We start from the raw sequence: 27,400 nt of genomic DNA, 5'->3' as shown, positions 1-27,400 counted from the left end.
AGAATAAACGGCCTATTTTTTAAAACACCACCCATATAATTTGAAGTAGGCACATGAATTTTGACTCCCATATGTAAAACCCAAAACACTGTTTCAGGCCCTGTAATGTTGAAAAAAAGAAGAAGAAAAGAGAACCATAAACACGCCTCCTTACATACCTAATCAGCCAAGCTTAGCTTCAGGATTAGAATCTTGGACAGTACTTTTATCTAGACTCAGTGTGTCTGTGTGTGTGTTTTGTGATAGTGCAAGTTTCCACTTATGTCTGCGTTACAAGTAAAGCAGCTTGTCTGATAAATGACTTTCATTTGGTCCAGGAGAACTCTTTACTAACATTTGTTTTATCTTCTCTGCTCAGGAGGAAAACGGTATATATGTGCATTTGCACACATGTCTGTTCGAGTACATCAAAGAGGGAGATGAAGGTAGGATTAAAAAAATCCTAATCTAAAATTGAATTGACAGCAATATGAAGGAGGTTGATATCAAATATAAGGTGATTCAAATAGTAATTTAAATATATTAAGATAACCAAGATTTTAATAAGCTGAAATTTCTGCCATAATTGTCTGGGGATAAAAAGTTACTGGACATTACACAACTTCATGCAGTCAATTTACTCAGTTTTTCACATTATTTCAGTATAACAGTATTCTAGTTTAGGGTTGTTAATAAGTCAAGCTGATTGATAAATTGAGCATAACAGAGTGAAAATCACAGATGCCACAGAAGGCACAGATGTCATTATATCTAAATATATAATCAGAAATGAACAGAAGCAGTATACGAGAGAGCTTCTATGTGTATATGCAAGATTTGGAGAAATAAATCTCTCTGCATTTAATGTCTTTTTTTTCTGTTATTGTAGTTGTAATGGCACAATGATACATTTTCACATGCTAGTTTTATCCAAAGTGCTTATCTTTGACATTGTGCATAAAAACTATGAATGCAGGAAATCATACCTCAAGCCTTTTGTAAAGACATTTCAAACCCGTGTCAGGTAATTGGTAAGATTAGACATTTATATTTAATGGTTTCCACAAAATCTGCAGACTTTTCCCCAGGACCTCTTTAGTGTATGTGGTTAACAGCAGAACTCAAATACAGTGAGAGTAAAGAAGGGACACATTTTGGGGAAAAGGGAGAGAAAAAGAGAGAAGATGAAAGTGACAGTGACAAATGACACCAGGATGGGAGACAATGACATATGGGGGAGATAGGTAGAGAAAGAGACACAGTAACAGACTCACATAAGTGGTCTTGTGGGAGTCGTATGAATTAAACTAGGTTGGTGGTTCCAGTGATCAGGAGACCACGCTATGAGTGAATTTAATTGTATTAAAACCCACATGGGGATTGTCCTTACAATCTGTAAAGGTTGCGTGTGGTTGAACTGAGGATAATTACAATCAGAAGACACAAAAAAAGGAGCAGCAGCTACTTTCAGCTGTTCACTTATTCACAAGGTTTCGCCACAGTTCCACATGTTTGATTTGACAGTTGTTGTTTTTTTTCTTTTAAATGCTGGATGTCCTTACTCATCCGAGTCCAGAAGGATTTGGGTCATCTCCTGGAATGAATGGATCTTTTGCTTGTAAACTCCGACAGTGTGGAATCACTTAAAATCACAAGATATGCAAAGTGTAAAAATCTTCTGAGAAATCAGTATCTGTATCAGTAGAGATCTTCAATGCAAACCACCAGCGACCACAGAATTACGCTATCGGTCAAAGCAATTATGAGGAGAACTTTGGTGCAGCAAATCTCTCCTAGTGACAGCCAGCAACCAGTCGCCAACTGGTCAGGGAATAGACATTTGTCCCTAATGCAATGTTGACCATCTCCGGACCTGTGTGACTGAGACTCTACCTGATGTAAATGTGGCCAATCTCACATTGAAGGTCATCATCTCAGACACTGACCTAAAATCTTCAGTATTTTCAGTGGACTCTAAGGGGCACAAGATAAGATCATCTGAATGTTCTCCTTCAGACTCCTCAGGACGATACAGTAGATCTTTACACTGACAGTCTCATCCTGGGGGTCAACTGAATGCTGCCTTTGAGCTTGGAAACTGCAAAATCTTCAACAGAAAACCGCTTGGTCACAGTCAGTGACGATCCTTCACATGAAATTTGGGTCAGTTTTAACAAGAAGATGATGCTAGCTCTAAGTTTGATGTCAGTGGTAAAATCACAGAGGGCATAAAGCAGGAAGTGGCAGTAGCAATCTAAAAATAGCTGAAAGCTCTCTGGATATGTCCCAGAACATGATCTTGAATGTAGGATGAGCAAGATTTTAAAAAGATCATACCTTGTACAAACAGAAAAACGCAGCAAAACGAGCTCATTGTAATGTCATCGCAATGTCACGTATTCCATTTTCATTTCATTCTTGCTTTGGTTCTATCAGCATGTTTCTTACGAAAACAATGATTTGGTTCTTTAAAATAAATGAACCCTTATATGTGCTCATGTTTTGGTTACTCATCCAATTTACACTAAAGCATCTTTATTTTCAAAAATGAATTCTTAACAACGATACCAGGCTTGAATGGAAAACAATGGAAAAACATATACATGTTCTTTTCTGCACAAACGACAATGATAACAAACATGCTATTGTAAAAAAAAAAACTCTTTCTCTAGTGCATGCAACAAGCAAGGTTTAATTGTGGTGTGTGTGTCACATTTATACTATTTCATCTTTCCTTTAGGGTTAAAAAGATCTTGGATTTTGCTTCCTCTTATAGATTTTGTAGCATCTGGCCAAAGTCCAGGCCAGTTCCTCAAAGACAACTGGCTCTTATGCAGCTTCCTTCACATGTATTATAGGTCAACCTTTCTACCATTTCGACATTTGCACAATATCACAAGTGGCAGAATCAAATCAAAACATATTTTTCTGCTTCACAGAAAATCTGTAAAAGAATAAAAATCAATAAGTCTCAGCCTGAAAAAAATAATTACCTGAATGTGTAAAGTAAACACCAAAGACAGGTTCTATCCAAACACTACACACAGATTCATATATTACATAGACTATATAGTTTGTATTATTAGATGTGAATATTGCAAAATTCAAATGATATGTTCACAGTCAGTGAACAATGCAGCCATGCAACCTTCAGTCTATATCCTGCTTCTGTCTTTTAAGATTTTCATCTCCCTCAAACTCACACTAACACACACACACACTGAAATAAAACATATTGTGTGTTTATGTGAGACTGTGTTACACTGTATTACATCAGAATCTGCAGTGACCATAAACCATTAAACACATTCACACATACACACCAGGGTTTTCCATCCTCTATAAAGGAAGAAAGTACTTGGCAGATTCAACTTACTATGCAGATTTTGCTCAAAGCTCCATAGGCTGAAAAACACCAACATCCATTTTAATCAGCTACAATCATCTATACAAACTGTCAGACTCAATATCTGTGAAGTAGTGGTAAATGTATTTACGGCTGAAATGTTATTAGAAACCCTCAAGTTGCTTCGGTTTATTGTCGTAAATGAACAAAACAGATTGAGTGCAGCTTTTGCAGAGTTTGCTTATATAGCTCAACGCAAGAGCTAACACAGATACACATCAATCTTATCTGATGCAAAATATATAAAATATTGCCATACACTTGTTCGGATGATAAACGTCAACTTTCTGATGTTATCAAATGTTCCTTAAAATGATAACTACATGCAAAAATCATCATATTGTGAAAAATGTTATTTTGAGATTTGCATGAGACATGATATTGAAATGAATGAAATTATGGTTTACAAAATTAGGAAAAAAATATTATCAATGTTATTATTTATGCAATTAGTTTATGTAAGAAAAATATTTTATTAATTATAAGTCATATTAATATGGTATCAAAACTAAACAGATGGTTCACAGTTGATTTTATCACTGCCATACCACCAACAAACGCATACATTCTTTAAACTGAATTATAAAGTATCATAAATACAAGTTTCAACTTTATAATATCCAGGGTTCATTTATTTTAATGTTTAATAAATACTGTGTAATGAATGTATAAACAGTTTTATAAATGTCAGCTGCAACTTCTAATGACATCCTGATAGTGTTTACAAACTAACTATTAACCAAATATTAAACATTTTTAATTGTCAATGACTTGTTGCCTTGACGAGAACAAAAGTTTTTGTATTTACTGTCAATGTGAAAGTTAGCGCCGTAGTACATTGAGTCTCAAATACCCAGATCCCTCGTCTCCTAGGCCAAAAGCAGACTATGCTTGATAAGTTTTAAATGAGACATCTACGTAATTCTACATGCAACAAACTTTCAACATCCATCCATCCATTCGCTTCCGCTTATCCTTTTCAGGGTCGCGGGGGGTGCTGGAGCCTATCCCAGCTGTCATAGGGCGAGAGGCGGGGTACACCCTGGACAGTTCGCCAGTCTGTCGCAGGGCCAACACATAGGGACAGACAACCATTTGCACTCACATTCACTCGCACATTCAAACCTAGTGGCAATTTGGATTATCCAATTAACCTATCCCCACAAACTTTCAACAACCATAGCTAAATGAGTACTTACAGCTTGCAGGTAGTTACATTACATGAGAGTACGGTATGTGCTTAAGTGTACTGGGCATTTTTTATGAGCATGCGGTACTTTTGAGTCTTTTCTGGAGAATATTCTCATTCGTTGTCATTGTTTTGGAATGTTGCAATAATAATAAACATACATGTGAATAAAGCGAGCATATTTGTCCACCCGAATACTGGTAAAATTCTGTTAAAATACATGTAGAATAGATTAAAACATCTGCTATAATTCACCAGGGCGAACGGGCAATCATATGATTCATGGTGATAAAATATTTAAATCAACTAAAAACCCTAGCCAGTGGGCAAAGGCGGTATTTGTCATTGGATGATTGGAAAACAGACATGAAACAAACGCCCAACAGTTAGCAGTAAGAGAAGGGGTATCTTTAACCAGACTGCCCTGAACTCTATTTTTCCAAACTGTGTTACACCTTCTGCTCAGCTTCTCTGTGGAGAAGGATATATGCTGCAGCAGAATAAAGACCCTAACCTCAAAGCTTTGCACCTTCTGCTTGAAGATCAAAGAGGAGGACTGACTTCAATGATTGTGACTTTTTGACAGTCACCTGACCTCAACTGTACATCTATGGCGGCACTTGAAAAAGTGGAAAAAGCCAAGTATTCCTGACATCACAAGGAGCTCTTTGGAACACTGTCAAATCACGCTGAGATAACATGGCTTATCATGTGGAGTCTACGCCAGCACTGCTGCTCCATCCCTCCAGTGGAGTTCCACTGACTTATGGGATCAGTGCCAAGGCGCACTGAAGCTGCTCTAGTGACACATGTTGACCCAACACCTCGCTAAGACAATTCGAGTTGATTTTCTTTTCATTTTTCATCTGTATACATGCAAGACTGATGTGAGCTGCAGGCGATATGAGCACATGTGCTTGTGTGAATAGGCAGACTGCTGTGTGTGGGTGCACCTGGGAGCTGACGATTCTCTGGGAGGATCTCGCTATGTTGGCAGGCAGACCAAAGAATGCTGGCCTGTCATCCTCTGGGAGATTCTCTATTACTCTGCGGTAGTCCTGGGAAGACACGCAGACCCATACAGGTCACACATTGACACACCCATATAAAGAGAGAGAAAATTAAAGCATTCTGCCAATTTATATCATGGCTTTAAGACAAAATACATTTTTCCATTTCTAAGCAACGATATCAAATTGAAAAGTAAAATCTTGTGGCATGCTTGTTAGATTTCTGTGTGGGTGTATGGGATTAATAATGCAATACTGAGCTCATTAGGGTGTGTTGTTTGTAACAGTTTGATGCAGGTTTTTTAACAACAAATATTTGCCTTGAATAGGGCTTTAAAAGCCTAAATTACTAAACTGATCTCCCTCATCACTCACTGCTAAATGCTAAATTCTAGCAATAGACTGTCAATTCAAATGATAGATTTCTATATTGATTGTTTTTTTAAACAAATGACCTCTCAGTGATTCTGTGGAATGAACTAACTTCTGGAAAAGAAAATATAAACAGAAAGCAGAGCAGCAGAAAAACAGAACCACATAACCACTTACTTGAGAGTTATTGCTGACATTTATTTGTAGTGGCTACTTTATAAACCAAGCGAAAATGAAGCTAACACCAGACAGAAGTTAAACACAAACCCCAGCTAGTGAATCTAATCAACCGTTTTTGCTTCTTTGTCACTGGACGTGGGCTCATGAAGATGTAAACAAACTATATAAACTTTCACCTTAAGCTTAAAGATGCATATATTTCTAATGCACGTATATATCTTAATAAAAAGTATATGTACAACTAGGTGTTACATGATGAGTGTTCCCAAAAACCTACCAATATGGCACAAGAGTTTGGGAGGCTTATCTGAGGTGGAAAGAATCCTCCTCTGCTTTTTCTCTGTCCAGCAGAGTGGGAGGATGAAAGGAGACGTGCGGAAAAGAACTGCTCAAGGTAGGAGCGCAAGATGCGGAGGTCAGACGGGTTGTCAATACGTCCCCCATAGATAGCATTCTCCAACAGACCATGGACAAACTCCCACTGAAATTGTTTACCACCTTAGAGATATCGAGACATATAAATACACAAATAAAAAGCAGGGTCCACACAGAAGGTAAATAACACAGAGATGCGAATGCTGAATTGCCCAGGGTATGCTCTTTCATAATTGGTCGTCAAAGAAACACTGTCATAAAAGGCAATCAAAGAAACAAGAGATTATCATGTGCAGACAAAAATGCAGAGCTTTCTGCTGAATTTACACATTTCATCAGCGTCCTACCTTCAAAAAGCCTGTCGATAATCTCAAAGCCAGCACGAAGGTCTGACAAGGAAAACTCATAGAACTTTGTCCAGCCCTGCAGATAAATCAGAGATAAGCGTACAAGTCAGTACAGAAATGACAAATGAAAAGTGACAAAAAACCTCTGGACTTTATTTAGATCCAAAACTCCATCGAAATTTAAAATCCAGATGGAACTGAAAGTACAAAGTTTAATAAGTCGATAAAACACACATTTTCACAGCACTGACCATTTCTGTAAAAACAAAAACAAACGAAAAAACATTTTTATTTTTTTAATTTGATTACATCACTTCACTTAATCACCTGTTGTAAACTGCCCACTGTAGGTGGATGAGGTGAGAGGTGGAGGAAAACTGTGTGGGCATCTTTCAGTGATTAAGTGTATGTTGTTTGTCCAGCAATTGTGTGCCTGAATGTGCGTTCAAAGACTTTTGTGGGACACGTTTCGCAGGGCCTAATAAATTCGCTTACAGTATAAGTGTCAACATTCACAAGTTTGTAGGCTTTTGTATTAAGAAAATGCTGCTTATTGAGCCACTGTTTAATTTAATGTATGGGTTATATTTGTGCTTACTGACTGTAAGCACTTCAGATGGTGTGCTATAAAATCAGTAATTTACCAGACATAGCTAACCAGTCAGCTTGTTGTCCTTTGGCCAAATGTTAATCATTCATACACACACACACACACACACACACACAGACGCAACTTTACAGATTCCCTTTCATTAGGAATATACACAACCTTGGAAATAGAAGCCTGTCCGCTTTGCTTCATTTTAATTCTACTGCCTTTGTCTTTTTAAAAGAAATATTTTTTGCAGTGGCATGTAAAGAGGATGAAAACAAGAGAATAAATGAGATGGGGAAGAAGAACAGTAGATGAAGCAAGAAGAAAATGAGTGATGGTGGAGTGGACAAGAGGCGCTGCGACTGTTTCAGTAATTAGGTGATCATGTTCTTGGATGAGAAACAACATTACCATCTCAAATGAAAACACTTACCAGAGATTCAGTGACTGAGCAAGAAAGAGAATGAGAGAGATAAAAACAGCAAAAGAGAGACAAGAAAACTGCAGACAGGCTAAAACAAATATCGGGGGCCGGAAAGGAAAATGGATTTTAAATAAAGGGGAATGCTGGCAGACGAGGTATTCTATGATTGGTCCTAAATTTGAGAAATGCATCAAGTACCATATACTGACACATAAATGACATCTTAAATTTGTTGAAGTCTCTTTTTATCTTTATATTTCATTAGAATGTACTCAGATTGCTTAATGTCAAACAAACCAGCACTTCTAAAGTTAAGAAGCTTTTTTTTTTTTAGTTGATTGGTTCATAAGGACACACGAGGAAACAAGGAAAGGTAAGAATCAGCCAAGACTGATTTCCAGTGAATCTCGTTTCGTTAGGATTTGAAAGGAACAAGCATAATAATACACACCTTCGGTTTTTTCTTTTATAATGTTGTACTCAGCTGTACACGTCAAAAGGGTACAAAAGTCACAATGCTGCATTAAGAAAAGAGCAAGAACATGCTTACTTTCTCTCCCCCGCACACCTGAAGCTGTGTGAGGTAGCAGTGAATGTCAGACTGTCACTTTACGAAAGCTATTTTTATGGGTTATTTCTGCATTCATGCAGACATTTTAAACCTTCAACTCTGATTTAATACATGAAATATAAAAACAAGAATTAAATACATTTTTGGAGTTGTTGATTAAAAAATTGTTATTGGTGTTTTTACACACGTTTTAAAGCTGTTTTGGGATTTTGGCATTTTAAAATTCTAATATCTAAAAAAACTCCTTGAGCTAGGTCCTTCAAATATTTTAGGGTACGTGATTGTATGAATATGGACTCTCAGGAGTGTCTCAGGTTAACATATAAAGATGGATGCTTTAAGTCTACAGAATATTTCCATATCCAGTCTCTGACAGCAGATTTGAAGGCCTGTGGAAACCTGATTGTTGTGGGTAGGCTGGGTGGGCAGATTTTTTATATTTTTTTTACTTACAGCTTCTCATAGACAAGGTGCATAACATTAAAAAAACACAGTCAACATCAGGTAAATTATTTAACAGATATTAAAGCTTGATTATGAGATAAAACATTCTTCCATCCATCTTCAGTGTGACATTCCCAGAATGTTTTTACAAAATGCAAGTTTCTATTAATATTACATCCAAAATTTGGCATGGCATTCTCTCTCATTTTCCTATTTTTGGCCTGAGGCTCTGAAATTTTGTATAATTATCATTAATAAGTGTATCATTCCTTAAGATGTTTTCAGTCAAATCAGAGATCGTCATTTGGAGGGATTTGATGAAGTGATATGGAATGACCTCAATACATCAATGCCCGAAACTGAGAAAATAAACAGCCAGATTTTATCTATAGAAATGGTGATTACAGAAATTAAACAATAAAATACTGATAAATACCTCTAAGCACTTGCTTTTAAATAACATATCAGATGCCTTTATTCTCATGCCATGGTCATTTTTAACCTAAAAATCTCAAGTTTGGGCATTTGTGCTTTCCAGCCTTTATCTGGATTTCTTTTGGGAGCCTGGATGACCATTTCCAAGAGCACCTCAAAGGACTCAAATCCAGCACGTGTTCCTACTTCAATACTGCTTAAATGCTTTTATATACGTTACACATTCTGAACTCGCATGGACTAAAAAAGCTCTACTTCCACTACGTGCCATGAGTCAAGACAGAGTTGTGACAATTTAATTTCCTTTCGACTGGCCACCAACATCAAAAGTATTCCATACTTCACTGTCTTTTATATTAGAAATAGCACACACATTGCTCTATAAGCAGTATGCATGACAAGCATCAGGTGCCTCACCAGTGTGGGGTTTATTGACCAAACTCAGTGTGTTGGCCAGCAGACTGGGTTACTACAAAGGCTTATATTGGCTGGATGTAAACATTTACACATGCATGGGTACATGCACACAGCCATGCACACACCCACACACACAGAGAGACTCAGTTTGTGTGTTTGCCTAACAGAGCTGTCATGCTTTTTTCTGTTTATTTCTTTTTTTTTGTAGGTTTTTATTTCACATTAATTTCAGGTTTACAATTTTTAAATGTTCATTCATGTTCAAACCTACATATTCAGCAGGGAATCAGGTAGTTATTTCTCCCACTGTATACTCTTCAATACTACAAACCCACTGAACATGCATTTTGGAATCTAATGTAAAATCCTTGTCCCATAGATGGCATCTCTGTATGTTTTACAATTGATTTCAAGATTTTACTGATTTATTGTGCCCAAGAACTACACAGCAATGATGCTGATTCAATATAAGCTGGTTTGGAGCCTTGGACCCTCAGGTGGGTACCTTCTGGCTGTCCCAAAGTCAAGGATTTAATCTAAAAGTGACCCTTCATCTTTGGAACCACCTGCCTGCAGAGATAAAGCTTGCAGAGTCAGTGACTTGCTTTAAATCCCTTCTTGAAAAACATTTCTACATAAAAATGTGTTCAAAGATTATTTTTATTGCTATGTTGCATTTCTTTTTTCTCTTTTATAATTTGTAATTGATCTGTTCATGTTTTTTATTATTGCTTTAATAGGTATTAATTATATTAACATATTTCGTATTTCTTGTTGTTTGAAGTCTGTCTTAAATTAACCATCATTTCATGCCTTCCTTGAATACTGGGCTTAATCTTAAACCACTATTTGAAAAAGGTATTTTCCAGATACTGATAGGTCTGGGAATGAATTTTGGTCATCCTAAATTTTAGAAACTCATAGCAGCAACCTTTCACCACCCCTCTAATGTGACATCCTTTATCAATCGTTAATCCGGCTACAGGCCCATCTATCAGGTTAATTATATTTTATATAGTTTAGAACCATGTTGACTATTCACAACAAATATTTTTAATTGTCCAGTGTCTGAGTAGGTTCTCAGTCATCCAGGTAATGGTAGTCCTTAAAAGCTTGAAAAAAAGAAGGTAACTCAACTTCTTCAAGTTTGTTTAGATGTTTCAGTTCTCATTCAGTTCTGAACAGAAGAGCCTCTTTAAAGTTGTTTAATCATTTTGTACGCCTTGATTAAATGGGTTAGACACCCTCTCTCATCAGAGGGACAAATCATTTTCAAATGATTTGGAATTTGAAAATGTGCTGTGTGCGTAGTAACAATGACAAGGTTGGAGTACTCACTCACATGACGATTAAGCACTAAGAACTATGATTATGTTAAGTATTTTACCTGTGGGATGTAGTTTCGTCTCTCTTGACAGACGGCATGGAACCAACCCAGACAGAAAAGAGACTGGGCTCTGGCCAGAATACCTCCTGCACACAATCAGTCACGACGTCACAACACAGAAGCTGTGATTCTGGTTCACATGACAAGCTGCTAAAGCTAATAGGCAGTGATATCACAAACAGTGATTATACTAGTGCAAGAACACGTACTTATATTATAATCAAAGAAAGTGAACTGTCATTTTACAAGACAGATTATTTATAATATAAGCATCAGGTCTACTTGTCAGCTATCTCAAAAGGCTGACACATGATGAGTTCAGAGATGTATATTCTACTCTGACGTATCAATTTCAGAGACGAGAGACAACCTTTACTGATCTGCTCTGGAGTCCAGGACTCATATGTCCTCAGCAAATTCTTCTTTAATCCAGGAGGATCCTGGAATTGTGAAAGAAAGATGTTGGAGGAGGAAAAGTGAAAGTGTGAAAGGTGTTAATCCTGCACATTATTCACATGTAAATTCAAAGCTAAAATTGCAAACATAAAAAAACATCCTAAGCTCCAAACACAAATATTTTGAACAAATGCATTCATACACAAAATACTTATGACCGTAGCAAAAATCTGGCAAAGTATGACAACTGCGAGACACTGAAAAAAAATCATAGCAGGAAGGCTGAAAATCCTTTCTGCACTTATTAACTGTAAGGTAAGTTATTTGTAGCCCATCAACTGACTTATTAAAAAAAGGAAGAGCTAAATTAAATATAAAAATAATTCTTTAGTTCGACAGTGTTGAACATATAATTAACCACAGGAAGGACTGGAACAGAAGCTTCTTGACACAGAGTACTTTGGTACTCTTGCAAGAACAGATTAGACTATACACAGAACTACTACATGTGCACATAACTACTGAATATAAATTATATAAATGTTTTGGTATAATTTAGCTGAAGCATCTGCCACATGATCCAACACATATTGTTCCTCTAAACAGTTCTCTGAACATTTCATTCCTCTGCCAACAATATGGCCCATTTGAGTTAAAACCAATCAGTATACATCGACTTTGTTCAAACATAAACAGCTTAGCTGAAGATCTTGTACACCATCTGGGGGGTTTCACAATGCACACTGCCAGTAAGGCGTACACAGAATTTGCCAAAGTTGATCAATGTACTGGATAAGTTGCCAAATCAGTAGATTAGATATATTTGTTTAGGTGTAGCACAAATCAACCAGTTAACCCATTTAAATAAATATTACATACATATATCAGTTTATAGCTTCAGATATTAATGTTAACACTTATCCTGGAGCCGAGACATTTTGTATTGCAGTAAGCCAGACTGTGTTATAATGTGTATAAACACATGTAAACTAACAGATTTTTCCAAGTGTTTGTGAAGAAAAAGAAAAGATGAAAATAGGGAAACAGACAGGAAGTTCATGCAGCATGCTTGGCTGCTGAAGCAGCTAACCCCATGAGCACAACTCGAATCAGAAACACACAGAGCACTAAAGCAGCGTCACTAACACACAAACTTCAGGCTTCTGTATCTCCTGGCGTATTATATGGAGTAGGGGAGATACAGATAGATAAATTCTGTTTCCAAGGATGATTTGAGATACTGTATAAAAAGTGGTAATAAGTATAAGGATATGTAAGCATGTGTACAGAATGCCTGCAAAAATGTGTTGGAACAGCTCTAATTTGTGCAGTGGGTTAAAACACCAAACTTATGGTATTGGATGTGTATTTGTGTGCGTGTGTGTATACCTCATAAGTGATCTTAAGGCTGGACTGCAGCAGAATGGGGGGAAATCTGGGGTGAACTTCTGCTGTCAGCCAAAGACGGAAGCCTGCTTTGGGCCGTAGCACATTTAGCTCCTATAGAGGAAAAAGAGTGTGCACATTAAATAGATTAATATATATACCAATAAATCAATGCTGAAATCTGAGTTTTATGACATGCATCCAGCACCACTGCTTCCCAACCCACATATCTGTGCAAATCTTAAATATTTCAAACTATAAACCTTACTCAGTGGTTGACATGATGAAACGAGTGCAAGAGTCTAAAAACGGCACCAAACTCAAGAAATGCGCCAGTGTTGTGTCTATGCAAAAAATAACTTAGCACAGAACCAATGTTAAATTGTATCTTTAGGCACAAAATATTGTTGAAAAAACTCATTACTTTCAATTTCTTTGGCTGAATATTTGAAAAGTGCCTAAAATACAGTTTGACAGGCATAAAAATTGTATTTTTGTATAAACACTATGATTCCAAAAGAGCTATTAGCTGAAAACTTGGCATATACCAGCCTGGTGTGCTGTGTGTCATTAAACAGTTTGGTATGGTGTGCCAAGATTAATAAATAAATAAAAAGAGAGGAGTAGAGGACCAGAGAAGTGATGGTTGGCCTAAAAGATCTACATCTACAGCACACAGATAGGATCTGAAAGTTATGTCCTTAAGAAATCTGAAAAAAAATAAGCAAAGATCTGACCCAGGAGCTTGGAGATGCATCGTAGCTGGATAGAAAAACACACACTGGTACATTATCACACACGGATTGGCCTCCCAAGAGTTCAGAATTTAAGATTATTGAAGCAGTATGGAATGATCTTGACAGAGCGGAACAACAGGCAGCCAACATCCAAAGAAGAGCTTTGAATGTCCTTCAAGAAGCCTGGAGAACTATTCCTGAAGACTACTTAAAGAAATTACAAGAAAGCCTGCCTAAAATAGTTCAGGTTGTGTTACAGAATAAAGGTGGTCATACCAAATACTGACCTTTTATATTGTATGTTTGCAAATTTCAAGAAATCACTGCACTTATTTTCCTAGCAAAATATAAAGAAATGAGAGGTGCCTCAAGACTTTTGCAAGGTGCTGCATGTAGGGAAATTATACTAATTAAACTAGACTTTTGAGCAGTATACTTCAAGTAAATACATTTCATCCTTTCATGTTTTCCGTCTGTCTTTTTATGTAATTGTTTCTCTTTTAGAATCATTGCACTGTGATAAATTCTCCACAATGACAAACCCATTCACTTCACATTCACTTTTCTTTTTCTTCTTTCAGCATCTTTTTTTCTCCTGACTCCATTACTCTCTCAATTTCTAGCTTTCTTTCTTTCACGTCTCCCCTTTACATTCCTTCCCCATCTCTTTCTATTTTTCTCAAAGACTCATGGTTAAAAATAGCCTGCTGGCACCTTAGGGTCTTGTGTCATCTGATCTCATACAAGCACAGACACACACACACATACAGTCAAACTGTAATCAATGTGTTTCTGCATCATTTAAAGCTCAAGTCATCCTCATGACAGCTCACATGATCCCCAAAAAAATCAAAGACCACAAGAACTGATGTCCCTTGAAGAAATACTTGATGTCCCCCATTGTATGTGGGTGTGTATTGCGTAAGTGTGTCTACGCATATGTCTGTCTGAAGCGTCGTCAATCAGAATTCCACTGCAACAGATTATAGCGTTGCAGGATGGTGTACGACCAAGAAGAAAACAACGAGGAAAAGAAAATGTGTAGATGTGTGGATAGAAAGCAGGAGCAGGAAGACGCTAGAGAGAGCATAAATCTATTTTAGTATTCACAAATCAAAATCTCTCTTTGTTGGAGTATATCCACACTGTCCAGAGTGTGAAAGCCAAACCACTCATGCACAAATAGATAAACTAAATAGGCTCTGAATCAGCACACCAGTGATAAGAATTATCCTTGTAAAGACACAGATATCATATTTCGATCAGTTACTAATTACATCACAGCAGATATTCTGAAACACATCACTGGCGGTATCTGATTTATCATAAAAAGTGTGGATCAAATTTTGCCATTGTTTCCTCATACTGGAATAATACAGACAGAAGCAAATTGATTGCAAGAGTGAGGGAAGGATCCATAAGTAGACAGATGGAGTGACTGATGTAAAAAATGAGACAGAAAATAGCACAAGTGGAAGAATATGAGTAGACAGCAATGAGAGGACATCTGCCCTGCCAACTCAGATTATGAACACTGACCACTCTTCTCTGCAGTCTCTCCACCTCTATTTCCATCTCTTTAAATGGCCAACTGCTTTAGTGAAGAAAGGAAACACCAGAGAGACAGATGGGCAAGAAAAAGAAGCTGGAAAACATAGAGCGGGAGAAACGGTAAGCAAAAGGACGAAGCTACAGAAACTGAAGCGTATACTAAAACACACCCCCTCTCTTGTTAGAATGTTGCGGTTCAGTTCATTTTCCCTGTTTTTTTTCTATTTTCATCCTCAGTTTCTCCATTCTTTCCTACGCTCCGTGCCTCCCTCGTTCCTCACATTGCGTCAGCTTTTCATTTCAAGCTCGAGTGCTGAGGCCCCAACTACATCGGTAGCTGCGCAAAGAGGGAAACAATGAAACAGCGAGAGAAAGGGAGAGACGGAAAGAAAGAGTTATACTTGTAAAATTTAGGGAGGGGTGTGAAAACCTGGTGAGAAGATGGCGGGGGTATAGAGTTGGAAACAAATAGAAAAACAAGCAGATAAATCCAAAGTGAAATATTAGGAGAAGAAGTAGAGGAGAGCTGTAATAAGCCATGGTTTAAGTCACACTCAGGGAGGGGGGCGCAGAGCTGACACGTGGGATCTCTTGGCTATCTCCAAGGCACGCACACAGGCACACATATACAGGTGAGGGCTATGCACAAACAAACACAGACACGGGGGGTAATCACAGCATGAAGTGGTTCCTCTCGATATGGTACCGTTATCATCCTGCACTGTCCCCGTTGGGTTAGGCAGGAGGAGACTCAGATTCCCACTCTTCGGTTTGGTCACCTGTTGGTCGACACTGTTATCAACAACCACTACTTAAGGACAGGCTCCAGCACTCAGAGTCCACCAGGTTGTGTGCCTCTTCAGAGTGGTAATCGGGCTTTTTTATGGCTCCCCAGCATTCTCGCAGATTTTTTAGTGTAATATTCTTGTTTTCCTGCTTTTCAGTACTTCCCCAGTGGCCAAAGAGTGGCTCCCCACTCAGTGCAACTCGCCTGTTTCCATCGAGCAGGTCTGTTCAACTTCACTGAAGAAGTCTATGTCTCAACTCACCTGCCTGCCTGCCCAACCTCCTATAACTAAAACCAATCATTCCCAGACTTACAAATTACTCCTCTCCCAGTGACTAACCTGCTCAGTCTTTTGGATCTCTGCACGATGACATCTTCTCTCCTTGAGTCAATAAACCAGCTAAACTTTGAAACTGTCTGCTTTGGGCTTTGCTTCCCATTATCGCTTTTTTTTTTGGCATCTGACAGATGTGGCCTGCTACAGCAACAAAAAAATGAAACTGAACCCCGGGAAAAAATAAAATAAAGAAACAACCAAAAATTTGCAAGACACAAAAGAATCCTATTTATTGTAAGATAAAAGCCCATCTTCCCTGAAATTAAAATATACAAGACATCACAACATGATAATCCACACATACTTAAAGCAAGATCCAAACACATATACACATAGACACACACACGTAAATGTCCAGAGAGACAAATGTAGAAACACAGCGGCATAAACAACACCAAAGAGTCTATTGTGGGCAGGCAGAATAGCAGAATACAAAATGTGTATGTGTAGACAAAGGACAGAAGGTAATTTTAGATATGGAAATTTGGGCAACCAGCAGAATGTGTTCTTGGCTTTGTTTTTGTATGTAGCAGTTTTGTAACATTACAGATAAACACTTACAAGCTGGAGTGAACCCCCCCGCCACCCCCCTCACACACACACACACACACACACACACACACACACACACACACACACACACACACGTTGATGTAATGTAATATCATTTTACATTAATGCAGAGCTAGTTAATAAAGTCCAGCTGTTGACTGACACAAGTTCTTATCCATGAATAAATAATCTATTCAGACTAACTAACTGACCCCTTTTCAGGTTCTATTGTTCAACCATTATTAACCCAAAAAATAGTTCAAAATACAAAAAAAAAACCTCACTCAGACGCATGAACACAGATAAAAGCTAACGGCTGATCCTCTGGCACTAACACAGAGTACCGTAATTGTCGGGCTATAAGCCGCTACTTTTTGCACAAGCTTTGAACCCTGCGGCTTTTAGTCAGGTGCGGCTTTTCTATGGATTTTCCATGATTTTTGTGATATCGTAAGACGATTTGTTTTGTTTGTTCCGCTGTTGTACGGCACTACGTTGCCTGGCGGAAGGATCGAGGTTCAAGAGTGGTATGTTAGTCACATGTCCGTCCGCCAGGCAACGTAGTGCCGTACGAAGTAGCGCGAAAAACAAACTTCAAAGTAGCGCTACGCATTCAGCGGGAGGCGTGGATGATGAGCGGCGATAAACTTGCGAAAAGCAAGTTATGCCCAACTCCACCGGTGGATTCTGACATCGTGGAAAAGTGCGAAAACATCCACGATCACCAACGGATTTTGAAGGGCTGGACTGCTGCATGATGGAGAGGAGGACACCGCCACGGCCCTTCTGAGGGTGTTCGACTCTGACACTGACAACGAGGATTTCTTTGGTTTTGAAAGTGACAACGAAGGAGAGAAGCGGAGAGTGGATGACGAAGCCATCCTGAGCCTGTTCGTTTCCGACATTGGAGAAGAGGACTTTGGTGGTTTTAGAGTGCAGGAAGAAGAGAAAGATGGTGAATGACTGACTTTTCTTCTCCGTGTCACTTCACCTGAGCCTAAAAGGTAGTCCGAATCTATTTTTCTGGTGTGCTGTAGGTTACTGTTATGTACTACATGTGCAAATATGTACCCATAACTTGTTTTTCAAAATATTAATAAAAGTGATGTCTCCAAACAGCCATCTCTTTCCTGACAATTCCCTTTGTGCATATTCTCTTACATATGATAAGTCAACATTGAAACACCTGCGGCTTTTAGCCAGGTGCGGCTAATGTATGTACAAAACAGGATTTTCCCCTGATTTTAGCTTGTGCGGCTAATATTCAGGTGCGCTTTGTAGTCCGGGAAATACGGTACTCACTTTTTCCAGGAGGGGAAGCCATGCGGTGACAAGGTGAAGGTTTTTCAGGCAAAGCCAGTCTCCATTTCGGGAGCATTCTCTGAGTGTAGCTAAGGCTACATCAGCCTGCCCCTGACCCATGGAGATCTACACAGAGAGGGAGAGCAGGAGAAGTGGGGGGAGAGATGGAGGGGTGAGAGAGAAACAGAGAAATTGGTATGAAACTTGATTACTACACTGTAATAACTCACAAGTTAGGCACATATCTGATTCAAGTGAGATTATCACTGAGTTTCAGCTTTTAAATTGTGATAATAACCACATTGTATTACTTCAGCTGTGTAAGAGCATCTTTTCTCAGACTTATATGCCAAATAAACATATGTCAACAACTATTTAGCAACAGGACATTTTGTAGCACCTTCTGTTTTCCCCTTTAAGGTGTGTAGTATATTACTAGATTCCAGGCTAGACTAAATTGAATGGGCTAGATTCTATAGTTGTGATCTTGCTGTTATGATAAGAAAAAATCCACCTGCACTTGATAATCTGCTGCGACTTCTACCATTTTATACTGTTATTCGCTACCTCATGATAATTGTCCCTGCCAACAGTTTCGGCTGCTAGTTCTGCGAGCTCCTGGGAAGGGTCTGCCCCTGGAGAGATGATGATCAACACTGGCTCCCATTCCATTGTCTCGGTGTAGAGACGCCGCAGATTCAGAGGAGGGGGTGAGAGCTCTTTCATAGCTGCACAGAGGAGGAAAAAGGGAGTAGGAAGATGACAAAAAGAGTCAGAAAAAGGATCTGTAAAATGTGTGTCAACATTACGTTCAAATTTGATACGGTACTCAGAGTCAGAGTAAGTGGATATATTGTGCAGGGAGGATACTAGCAATGTATAGAGCAAGGACTGAACACAGCAGGAAAGAAGAAATAGAGGGAAATGCTAGTACATAGCAGCAAAGCGGTATTTGGTGAGGGCAGATGGGTTAGAAGGAGACATAGATGAGATAGACAGGGAGACAGAGAGAAGGAGGGGAAGACAGCACCTAAAGGGGTGGTGATGTGAAGAGAGGTCTGGGGTAAAAAAGAAAAAAGGGAAGGATGAGGGAAAGTGGAAAGAAGGAGGTAATGGAGAAAGGGAGATGGGGAATAAGAGGAAGACACTATGAAAGACAGAGAGAGAAAGTTTAGGAGGGTGATGTGCTATGCATATTGAGTACTAGGTATGCAGCAGAATTCACCACACAGAGAAGAACACCTTTTCAGCCCCCTGGTGTTGAGAAGCCAAGCTCTTACTATATCAGTGTGTGTGTGTGCGTGTGGTGTGCAACCCCTTATTGAGAATACTTAAACTCTAATCCCGCTGTAATATATTGAATCACATATCAGATATGGGTTAATAGTGACACACATGCAATGATCCAGGCACGCCGAGCACGAGTGGCTGTGTTAGAAATTCCTCTGTGATGTTTTTTGTGCAAGTATCAGCAGATATTGCTTTCAGATACGAGCGTGCGCACACAAACAGACACACACACGCACAGTGCTGTCTTCTCTGGTTGGCGCAGCTGCCCCATCCTGAACATTCTTTTGGTGTCTGCTGCCAAATGCAATCTGCTGCACTGAAGTACACATGCATGCACATACACAAGGTCTTAGTGGAGAACATCGCCGAGTGACCTTTTGCCGCATCGCTATGGCAACACTAAGAAAAACAGTTCTCCGACCACATGGCTTGTGATGTGTCTCTGCAAAGTAAGGGAGAATTGGCAGAACGTGGGCCTGCACAATTACATACACAACTACCTTTGACGTGCGCAGGTAATCAGTATTCATGCTGCAGACCAGCATCCTCCGTCTGAATAGCAAAGTTCACCTTGGCCTTTACAACATGCTATCAAAAAACAGGGCTAAGATGAGCCTGGAAAAGGACAGTACTGGTCTCTCTGTGGTTCAAACAGTGCTGTTGAGGAAACACTGAGCGACTGTGAAAGAACGGTGCTCACATACAATCCTTGGCATTATGAGCATTCAAGTCTTTCTATAAAAATTTCATTATCTTTCTGTCAAAGTCACTATTTTTGTGAAAGAGGTTTTGTGTGTTTTGAGAAGTTGTATGAGCAAGCACCGAGTCTCTATGTGTGTGTGTCTGTTGTATTCACTCAGGCATGCCTGGGTGTGTGAGAGCAGTGCCCAGGCCTGGACTGGAGGGATTGAGTGAGATTAGCTGTAAGAGGATTACAGACCATGCCTCATTAGCATACTGATTTACTGCCAGAAACACATACACATAGACACAAAATCTTCTTCTCTTCTGTTTCTTTTTCATCTGTCTGTCGCTCAAGCTCTTTCAAATATACATGCACTATTATCCACCTCATCCATTGTACACGCAGTACACTGTTATCAGTGGGTTACTGCACGTGTAAGGATTGTGCAGATGAACTCTGTATAGTGATTTTTTTTAAAAGTCTACCTATGTATAAAAATAGATACACAGATGTGATACTTGTGTTTGAGAAATAAGCTCAGTCCACAACAGAAAATAACACCACTAAGACAGAGAGATGGAAAATACATACACACACCGGACCCTTTATTAGGTACACTTTGCAAGTATTGCCTTCAGAACTGCCTTAATTATTAATGGCAAAGATTTAACAACATTCTTTTGAGAATTTGGTCACATAGTTGCTGCAGATTTGCCAGCTGCTCATCCATGATGAGAATCTGCCGTTCCACTACATTTCAAAGAAAGCAGTTTGAGATTATTTGAGCTGTTGAAAGAAACCATCAGAAGATGGGAACAATGTGGTCATAAAGGGATGGCTGTGGTCAGCAACAATACTCAATTAGTCAATTAGTAAGAGGCCCAAAGTTTTCCAAGAAAATATTTCCCACACCATTACACCACCAGCTTGCCGATTTAAGGCAGGATGCATCCATGCTTTCATATTGATTACTGGTCCTACATCCGAATAACGCAGCAGAAATCAAATCTACTCAGACCAGCAGGGTTTTCCAATCTTCTTCTGTCCAATTTAAGGGATCCTGTGAAAATTGCAGCCTCAGTTTGCAGGTCTTAGCTGACAGGAGTGGTACGCAGTGTGGTCTTCTGTTATTCTAGTCCATCTGCATCAAGGACTGATGTGTTATGCATTCAGTGATGTTCTACTGCATAACCTGGTTGCAGCAAGTGGTCATCTGAATTACTGTTGGTTTCCTTTAGCTTGTAGCAGTCTTGCCATTCAAGTCTGACCTCTACCTTCAAGGCCTGGATCTCACAATTTTGATGACCAGTTTAAACTTCAGCAGGTCGTCGTGATCATACAGCAATTTGCCTAAATGCAAATTGCTGCCATATGATTGACTGATTATAGCTTAATACGTGTACCTAACAAAGTGGCAAATGAGTATACATTTCAGTTAGGAAATTATTTTGGAAATGTTTGACATTCACTGCATTCTGATCATATGGAACTGACAACAAAATGAAATGAATTCAAATGATTTTATTGTCAGTGTAAAATTTTTATCTGCAATTAACAACAATGCCAGAAAATGGAAAACCCACAGGGGTCCACATCCATTCCTTGGTAGTTTAATGCACCGGTGCAAAGGTGACTTGGAAATGTTTGCACAACCAAGCAGACATTCTGTTATGATAGATATTTGGTTAAGAAAGCAAACTACAGGGACGAGTGCTTCAGACTTGACATGGGGGTCATCGATGGAAACTTTGACAGATAAGCACAAGGACAGTGCATAACTCTGACCTTAAATTCAACAATCTAGTGAATTCCTCAAAGAGCGAGCAAAGCTGTACCCAGAGATCACACTGCTTAAGTGCAATATTTCCACTGTGTGGTTTCACAGGTCAAACAGAGAATTCAAGTATAGTTTTGGTTGTTTTGGCTGACGCTTTGGTCTGAAACTAAGGTATTGGCTATCCTCGTGTTAGAAAACATGACGCAAAACAAGAGTTACAAAGATATTTTGGATGCGTCTGTGTCAGTAGGAGAGAGAGAGATGAAAAAAGAGCACAGACAGAGATTTGTGTGCATGTGTGCGTGTGTGTGTGGCATTTACTTAAGGACAGTGACATTCTTGCAATGATGAAAGACAAATAAAGAGAGGATGCGAAGGACTATTGTGAAAAACTATAAAAATCACACCATTGATGGCAAGTGGGAAAATACGGCTTAGAAGTCCTGAATAAAAGCCTTGTCTGAGAATATTTTGTTTGAGTAGAGTGTGAAAGCAGAAGGTGCACTTGAAAAACAAAGCACCTTTCTATATAGTGGAGTGAAAGCAGAAAAATACTTTACTGAAAGGAATAAAAGAGGACATCTTCATATGTTTATATCTCATTATTCACAGCAATCACAATAAATTTCAATGTGCTTCAGTTTATCATTTCAGTCACATTTTGGTTTGTTTACTTTCAACATCTGCATTATATTTTGCATAAGAAGAGAATAAAGAGTGTTGGTGTATTTATTTTAATGATCTTGGTCTGACTAATTAGGGCAAAAAAGAAATCTTGTAAGCATCACTAAAGATGAAAGACACTGTGAATTTGTTGTTTTTAACTGGGAACCTATTTTTTATGTATATTCAGGTGCACAGCAAATATGAAAAGAACACACAGTAGTAATCTGAAACACTTACCTAGGGTTTGAGATGCAAAACAAGTCATGGCACTCTGCAGCCGGTCTGGTCTGACAGCCTGAACCAATAACAGCTGGAAAAAAACAAAAAAATCCCCACAAACCGATAAAATAAAAACCTTATGTCAAAGCAGTATGCGACATATTCCAAAGAGTCAGGTATTAAAAAGTAATTCCCTAAATTATTCATAGATCCACAGTCTGACTCACAGGGTGAGGGTTTGAGATCTTCTTTTTAATACATTTTAGAATGAAATATATATGCAAACGAGTATGTCACCTGCATGTAATGCATGTATTTGACTTTACAGATAAGTGGCTTCCAGTGTCTTTCTTTGTCTTGAGAATGGGTAATTTTTTTTATTCAATCTGGAACCAGGTGGGGAATGGTGTTTTTTTTCTTTCTATTTGACCATGGATTAAACAAAGAAAGATTGAAGAATTTTTTTATTATACTAAAATAAATTAGAATAGAATAGAATTCAACTTTATTGTCATTGCACATGCACAGGTACAGGGCAACGAAATGCAGTTTGCATCCATCCAGAAGTGCTTTAGTGATATAGATATATTACAATATATATTAGCAATAATATAGATATGTGAGTATATTACAGAAATGGGTCTATTATGGTATGTTATAATGTACACGGTATGAAGTATGTTGTGAATATTCTATAACTATAAGTATGTACAGGCTGTAGTGAGTACAAGCTATGTACAGGATATGAACAGGATATAAATATGAAAAACTATACAGAATATGAAATAAATAACTTTACAGAATCTGGGATATACAGCTATACAGAAATGGGAACTATGCAAGTTGTAAACAGTTGTAGGATTAAAAATTATCGAATGTACAGAATGATTATTTACACAGAGCTATACAGTAGTGCAGTTAAGATAAGTGAGGGTGTAGATAGTTTCTACAGAGGCTATATAAAGTGCTAGTGGTTGTGAGTGGTGGTTCAGTCCATGTTATTATTGTGTTTGAGGGTACAGTTGTCCATTGTGGGTGTGTGTATGTTCAGTCCATGAGTTTAACGTGGGTCAGATGTCAGGAGGCAGAGTTCAGGAGTCTGACAGCTGTGGGGAAGAAGCTGTTCCGGTACCTGGTGGTCTTAGTCCGGAGGCTCCTGTGGCGCCTCCCAGAGGGCAGGAGGGTGAAGAGTCCATGTGATGGGTGACTGGGGTCTTTGATGATTTTCCCAGCCCTTTTCAGACACCGCTTCCTGTAGATGTCTTTTATGGCAGGAAGTGGTGCTCCGGCGATGCGCTGGGCAGTTTTCACGACCCTCTGCAACGCCTTCCGGTCCGAGGCAGAGCAGTTCCCGTACCAGACTGTTATACAGTTGGTCAGGATGCTCTCGATGGTGCAGCGATAGAAGTTCACCAGGATGTCTGAGGACAGGTGGTTCTTCCTCAGAGTCCTCAAGAAGAAGAGGCGCTGGTGAGCCTTCTTGACCAGCTTGGAGCAGTTGGTCGTCCAGGTGAGATCCTCGGAGATGTGGACTCCCAGGAACTTGAAGCTGCTCACACGCTCCACAGCCGTCCCCTTAATGTGGATGGGTGGATGTGGGTCAGCATTCCTCCTGTAGTCCACGATGAGCTCCTTGGTCTTCTCGGTGTTAAGCAGCAGGTTGTTTCTGTCGCACCACTCAGCCAGATGATCCACCTCCTCCCTGTAGGCGGCCTCATCGTTGTCACTGATGAGGCCAATCACCGTGGTGTCATCTGCAAACTTAATGATGGTGTTGGAACCATCAGCAGGTCTGCAGTCGTGGGTGAAGAGGGAGTAGAGGAAAGGGCTCATCACACAGCCTTGTGGTACACCGGTGTTCATTGTGATGGTAGATGAGCAGCGGTTATCCAGCCGGACATGTTGGGGGCGGTTGGTCAGGAAGTCCAGTAACCATTTGCAGATGAGGGAACTGATACCCAGGTCTGTCAGTTTCCTGATGAGTTGTGAGGGGTGGATTGTATTGAATGCTGAACTGAAGTCTATAAACAGCATTCTGGCATAGGTGTTGTTGTTGTCCAGGTGTGAGAGGACAGAGTGCATTGCGATGGAGACTGCATCCTCTGTGCTCCTGTTCCGGCGGTATGCGAATTGGTGGGGGTCCAGGGTGGGGGGGAGACAGGATTTGAAGTGTGCTAGGACCAGTCACTCTAAGCACTTAGTGATGATGGGGGTGAGTGCTACTGGGCGGTAATCATTGAGGCAAGATGGGTTGGAGTTTTTGGGTATCGGGACGATGGAGGTGGATTTGAAGCAGGCCGGTACCACAGCGTGGGCCAAGGACAGATTGAATATGTCTGTGAGCACTCCTGCAAGCTCCCCAGAACACGCTCTGAGAACACGCCCGGGGATGCCATCAGGGCCTGCAGCCTTGTGGACATTGATCCTGCTCAGCACCGCTCCTACATCGGTGGGGGAGAGAGTCATAGGTTGGTGGTCTGGCGTCATGTCTGCTTTGGTTGTGGTTGTGGGGTTCCCTCGCTCAAAACGAGCATAAAAGTTGTTGAGCTCGTTGAGGAAGGAGACATCAGAGGATGCGGGGGAGGGTTTGGTGGTCCTGTAGTCTGTGATGGTCTGAGGGCGAGGTCCTCATCTGAAGCTGCCCAATCACTTTGGCTACAGTCACACAGGCCCAGAGAGGGTTGGCAACCTGCTGGCAGCCACTGGTTGCAAGGAGTAATTTGTATTCCCCAACTGGTTGGTGAGCGGTTGTCTGAGGTTTTGGGTAGTTGCAAAGGGAAATTGGTCATAAAAAGGTATAAAGGTGCTGCACTGAACATTCCCCTGTGATTGGTGCTGGAAGTTGCCTGTAGTTTGCATGCAAGATCGCAACTTGTCTGCAAGTGCTCAGCAACTATATTCAAGTAACAGTTAAATTGTGAAAAGTGTGTCGCAAGCTTGAAATGGAAACTATTTGCTTTCACAGTAATAGCTGTATCTGTTAAAACATGTTGGTTTTAGCAGTGAATCACACCTTTTACTTTGAAGTTCCCACTGGCCTTTTTTAGTTTTCTGGTGATCAACTGGCATTTGGCAAGTGTTTACAGACAAGTCAGCATTTTTCATGCAAACTATGGGAGAGCTCGGCAATCTGCTAGTGACCAAAGCATTCACAAGGCAGCTTTTGGTGTAGCAATCACTTTGTGACATTTGTTGACAGTCAGCAACCTTCAATAAAAACCTGCCAACCTAATACACATTTTTCTGGGGTCCTAGGTTTATGTAACCTAGATCTTAAATGTACTGTATGTATGCAAAAGCAAAAATCGATTACACAAACAATTACATCTATAGCCAAGTTAATATACATATACATAACTTCTGTACCATAATATTATGTATTTGTACATATTATCCTTTTAAGTAATTATGATAATAACTATCAAAATAAGAAGAAGTAGATACAAATTATATCTGGAGGGTAAATAAAAATGTTTAAAATAGCAGGCTGTCTGTTGTTGTAACAGCAATCAGTTTCTAAGCAGAAACAGGAGTGACCTATGCTGAAAGGTTCATCTTGAACCAACAAATGCGGGTGTTCAATGATTCTGTGGCTCACAGCTAAAGAAGTTGATTGAAAGCTGACCTGTTGGAAGGGAGTAATCTTCTTGGCAATGGAAGATGGGATTTCTTGTTCACAGTGCGAGCTCTGCAAGAAGGACAGCCAAAGGTCTGAGTCACTTAAACAGAGGGTCTGGTAGAGAGCCGGGAACGTAGCCTGCAAAAGAGAGGGGGCAAAAGTTAAAAGGGTGAGAGATGTAAGATGAATAGATCCAATCTTTAGCTTGGTAAGGACTGGTTCACTGGCAATCTATTTAAACACCTTTAAAAATGCATTTTTCATGGTCAGGAGGCAATATTCTACTGTTATGTCTGTGCTGCATATTGCGGCAGACGGTAGATGATGTTAACATGGAACTTTTAAAAGAAAATCCATTTCTATCCGAGCTGAGCATGTATGCTTTGTTTGCTATTTTCAATATCAGTGCATTTACTTTTAAAATGGCCACTGCTCCGTGCCTCTCCTGATCAATCCAAGAAGGGAACTCCTACCAAGACAGGGGAGACGTTAGAGAGACAGAAAAATATGTGGTCTTCTTGTTGTTACAAGAAAAAGTTGAATTCTTACCTCTTTCTTAAACATTTCTCCTACGATGGACCCAGTAAAGACATCCCATTCCTACAACAAGCAGAAGAGTTCAGATTAACACATTGAAAGCTAAAAAGCATAGCAATCGATTGTCATTGGAATAGGTAATAAAATCCTAAAAATGAACAAACAAAATGACTCACGTTCTCGAGGAAGAGTTCGGGGTACATGCCTTTCACAAAGTGTATAGCAAACATCAACTGGTCAGCCTGCCACAGATGTAATGAAAGGAAGTGATAGAAAAGGAGAGAAAGAGAGAGAGAGAAAGGGTGGGAAAAAAAGGGGTTATTTATCACTAGTGATAAAAGTTGAGTTCTGACATGTACAGGGCTATACTTTCTGCTCAGATTCAGCCAAATGCTTCAAAACCGACGAAATGAGCCTTCAAAGTACAA

General features: G+C 39.5%; 1 protein-coding gene across 3 annotated transcripts in view; it reads right to left on the bottom strand.

The window, feature by feature from the left end:
* Positions 1-27,400, bottom strand: part of dync2h1 (dynein cytoplasmic 2 heavy chain 1) — a 136,025-nt gene that overhangs the window by 27,936 nt on the left and 80,689 nt on the right. For all 3 annotated transcript variants that reach the window (XM_085381092.1, XM_085381091.1, XM_085381093.1), the window contains 13 exons: positions 27,149-27,214; positions 26,985-27,035; positions 26,851-26,904; positions 26,442-26,573; positions 22,835-22,907; positions 18,747-18,907; positions 18,180-18,305; positions 12,917-13,027; positions 11,502-11,571; positions 11,132-11,217; positions 6,859-6,934; positions 6,414-6,634; positions 5,528-5,632 (listed from right to left, as the gene is read on the bottom strand). In XM_085381092.1, coding sequence (XP_085237218.1) covers positions 5,528-5,632; positions 6,414-6,634; positions 6,859-6,934; positions 11,132-11,217; positions 11,502-11,571; positions 12,917-13,027; positions 18,180-18,305; positions 18,747-18,907; positions 22,835-22,907; positions 26,442-26,573; positions 26,851-26,904; positions 26,985-27,035; positions 27,149-27,214 — 1,332 coding nt within the window. The remainder of the gene's footprint in view (positions 1-5,527; positions 5,633-6,413; positions 6,635-6,858; positions 6,935-11,131; positions 11,218-11,501; positions 11,572-12,916; positions 13,028-18,179; positions 18,306-18,746; positions 18,908-22,834; positions 22,908-26,441; positions 26,574-26,850; positions 26,905-26,984; positions 27,036-27,148; positions 27,215-27,400) is intronic.

This window comes from Rhamphochromis longiceps, linkage group LG14 (assembly GCF_057381845.1).
Source record: "Rhamphochromis longiceps isolate RC_006_pf linkage group LG14, R_longiceps_female_GT1.1, whole genome shotgun sequence".
Lineage (NCBI taxonomy): Eukaryota > Metazoa > Chordata > Actinopteri > Cichliformes > Cichlidae > Rhamphochromis > Rhamphochromis longiceps.
This window is presented reverse-complemented; position numbering and strand designations above follow the sequence as displayed.